General features: G+C 41.1%; 1 protein-coding gene across 1 annotated transcript; it reads left to right on the top strand.

Annotated features, from left to right (window-relative positions):
* Positions 1 to 1,052: 1,052 nt before the first annotated feature.
* LOC105568152 lies at positions 1,053 to 2,570 on the top strand. The gene is made up of 3 exons (XM_012023578.1): positions 1,053 to 1,243; positions 1,788 to 2,164; positions 2,311 to 2,570. The coding sequence occupies exons 1-3, from the start codon at positions 1,053 to 1,055 to the stop codon at positions 2,568 to 2,570; spliced, it is 828 nt and encodes a 275-aa protein (XP_011878968.1).
* Positions 2,571 to 3,604: the final 1,034 nt, after the last annotated feature.

Below are 3,604 nucleotides of genomic sequence, written 5' to 3'. Positions count from 1 at the left end.
GAAGTAATCAAGAATTAGAAAAACAAATTAAGTGAAATCAACTATTTTGTAAAGCAGAATATTCTTGTGTGCATCTACACTGAATTGTGCGAAAGTGAAATGTGCGAAACTGAAATGTGCGAAACTGAACTGTGCGACACTGAACTGTGCGACACTGAACTGTGCGACACTGAACTGTGCGACACTGAACTGTGTGACACTGAACTGTGCGTAAAAGAACTGTCCAATTGAACAAACGCTGATTTAGAAAAATTTATTATTTATAAATTAACAAAATTTCCAAACAGGGCTCTACATGCATACGCGTGTGTCTGTGTGTTTTAAATTATATTTCGATAACCTGTGTCCAAACGCAACGGTGTCCAATTGTACGGTGCGCAAAAGAACTGTGTCCAAATGAACTGTGCGCAAAAGAACTGTGCGCAAATGAACTGTGCGCAACATTATGTGTCCAATAGCATTGTGTGCAATTGCAACGTGTCCAATTGTACTGTGCGCAATTGAGCCTCTCCCAATATAGATAGTGTTTACGGTGTTTATTTCAGCAACAATGGAACGATGATTGGTATCAAACGTATCGATTTGGATAAGAACGATGATATAATCGTAGATGGAAAAAAGTATGCTGGTACACAAGGTCTTTACGAACTGATTTTCAAACAATTTCCTGAAGAAGATAGTTATACAAATTCTGATAAATGCAACTACAAAAGTATACTTTTGGCAACAAATGCACATAGACGTGATCACAACATGCATAATCCTGTAAAGAGTAACAAGGGACACAAGTATAGAAATATAATTGCACCCTTGCTAAAAGGTGTTGGAGAAGGTATGCCGTGTACCATGACGCTAAACAACAACAAGATCGATTATGTTCATTGGGACGATCCCAACGAGCTTGTAGATCGTTTTCGATTGCTTGAGGCCTCTCGCCAAGCGGGTCACAATGATCACGATAACGAAATCATGTCGATCATCGAAGAACTCCGCGAGGCTGGACTTATTATAAATTAAACTGCGTGTGAGTGATTCAACCAATTGACAACGAAATGCCGATCAACAAGTTTGGAATATCGCTCGGAAGAAGTGGAACGGATTCGTACTATCAATATAGCGGATTAATTAGAAACTACGTTCGCGATAACGCTCTTTGTGTGGTTGCGACAGATTTTGATGCAAAGTCATGCAAAATTCGACGCGTAGCGCTGCCTGTAGATGATGACGATGCTGTCAACAAACGGTACGTTCAACAGAACATACAAATTTTGAAAGATCGACAGGATGAGAAGGAGAGGAAGATAGTAACGCACCAAAATAGCATGCAGAATATGATAAACGAACTTCACGAAATGATTCAGCGTATGACTCATCGCCAATAAGTTAAATCTCTCCATTACGCGAACGTGTTGTGTTCCCGATCAACATACGATCGATCCTCGTTCCATTCCCGTTCAACGTACGTTACGCAAACGTGTGTTCCCGATCGACATACGATCGATCCCCGTTCCGTTCCCGTTCAACGTACGTTACGCGAACGTGTGTTCCCCGATCGGCGTACAGTCGATCCTCGTTCCGTTCGATATACGTTCGGTCCCTGTTCCGTTCCCCGTTTAAAATCATTTGCTCATTGCTGAAAGGACAACATCTGAGAAGCGACAATTAGTGAAGGAACTGCACGCTCCAGCGAGAAGAAATTTTCCGCGAAGACGTGTCATAGTGCGCGGGTACGACGACCTGTGGCAAGCTGATGTAGTTGAGATGCGTCCTTAAACGCGATTTAACAGAGGCTACCACTACATACTTACTGTTATCGATGTGCTGAGCAAGCATGCATGGGTCGTACCGCTCAAGGCCAAGAGCGGATGCGAAGTTACTGCGGCAATCGCAAAGATAATTCGGGTCGATGGAAGATGTCCGAAAAATTTACAAACTGGCAATGGAAAGGAATTTTACAATGCGAACGTGCAGAAACTCTTGAAGAAACATAACATTAACCATTATTCTACCTATTCCGTGATGAAGGCATCGGTCGTCGAACGATTCAATCGCACGCTAAAGAACGATATGTGGAAGATGTTTACATTAAATGGAAACTATAGATGGATCGACGCACTGTCACGTCTCGTATCAGATTACAACGCGCGAAAGCATCGGACTATAGGTATGCGGCCCATCGACGTCACGCCCGCGATCGCTGACAAACTGTTGACGACGGTGTACAGCCGCGTAAAGATTGCTGCACCCGCACGATTCAGATTGAGTGACCCTGTGTACGCGTGAGTAAATTTAAGACCGTCTTTGAAAAAGGTTACGCACCAAATTGGTCGACGGAGGTGTTTAAAATCGGCAAAGTACAGAAAACTAATCCCGTGACGTATATACTGGAGGATTCCTGTGGAAAACCCATCGCTGGAGGATTCTATGAACACGAGTTACATTGCGTAGCTAATCCCGATGTGTACCTCGTTGAGAAAGTGTTGCGGAAAAGAGGAAATGAGGTTTACGTGAAATGGCTGGGACTTGATAAATCACATAATTCATGGATATGCACGGATAATGTTTTGTAAACATACATTTATTGTAATATCTATGCTGATTACATGTCTTATATAAATAAATGATAAAATATTTACAATGGCATACATTTATTATACATGTCTTACAAATAATATGATTTTATAAAATATTTACAATGATATACATTTATTATAATCTATGTTGATAAAATATATCTATGCTGATTACAAATAAAATGAATTTATAAAAATGAATTTATAAAATATTTACAATGGTATTTTATAATGTCCCCATGGCAGCGTTTCTGTAGAATCGGGCACAACGTATCGCTTGTCATCGTACGGACTCAGAGCGATTTTCGTTTCGGCTACAGTGTACACCTCATGCAGCTTCGATCTTATACAAGTCTGTTGGCGTGTCTTTTCTATCTCATCGTTGAGACACCGCGTGTAATCGTCGAACGTTATCGTTCGCGCTACCACGTTACTCTTTACGCCTTTAGCCTTCTTTGTATCTTTCTTACCGTCTACCCTCAACGCGTACATCTTCGCTCTGAGTCCTACGAATTCCGTCATTATCGCACCATTATTCTCATCTTTCATTAAACCAGGCACTTTTTTATTAACAAGTGGAATATCGTACGCGTTATCTGTCGGATAATCGCTCGTGTCGAATCTGTGTATATCGCGTTTCACAGTCTCATATACATCCTCGCACTTGACGTGGTATATGAGACTGTCAGTATCAGTATACATGATTCTACACTTGTCACTGTACAGGGGCAGCATGTATTCATGGTGAAATTCATACAAGCAGATCTTGGATAGCAGGTCGAGAATGCACATACCCACGTAGATTGGCTTGTTGAATTTCACTTCGAGTTTTCACAATTCCACGGCGAGTAAATTTTCTGAAAAGATGCTGCGACTATGAAAATTTGGTTTCGAGATCATCGCCTCCGCACCGTAACGACCATCCCACTTTGTTAGAAGTTTTGACGTCGACATGATTCCGTACATTTTCCATTGTTTTGCCAAATACCGCGTTGTTCATTAATTTGTATAAATTTTTTTCGAAATCATTT

The sequence above is a fragment of the Vollenhovia emeryi genome, unplaced genomic scaffold (assembly GCF_000949405.1).
Source record: "Vollenhovia emeryi isolate VEMERY1.0 unplaced genomic scaffold, V.emery_V1.0 DF942637.1, whole genome shotgun sequence".
In the NCBI taxonomy this organism is placed as follows: domain Eukaryota; kingdom Metazoa; phylum Arthropoda; class Insecta; order Hymenoptera; family Formicidae; genus Vollenhovia; species Vollenhovia emeryi.
The sequence above is the reverse complement of the archived record's forward strand: the minus strand, read 5'-3'. Positions and strand labels throughout refer to the sequence as shown.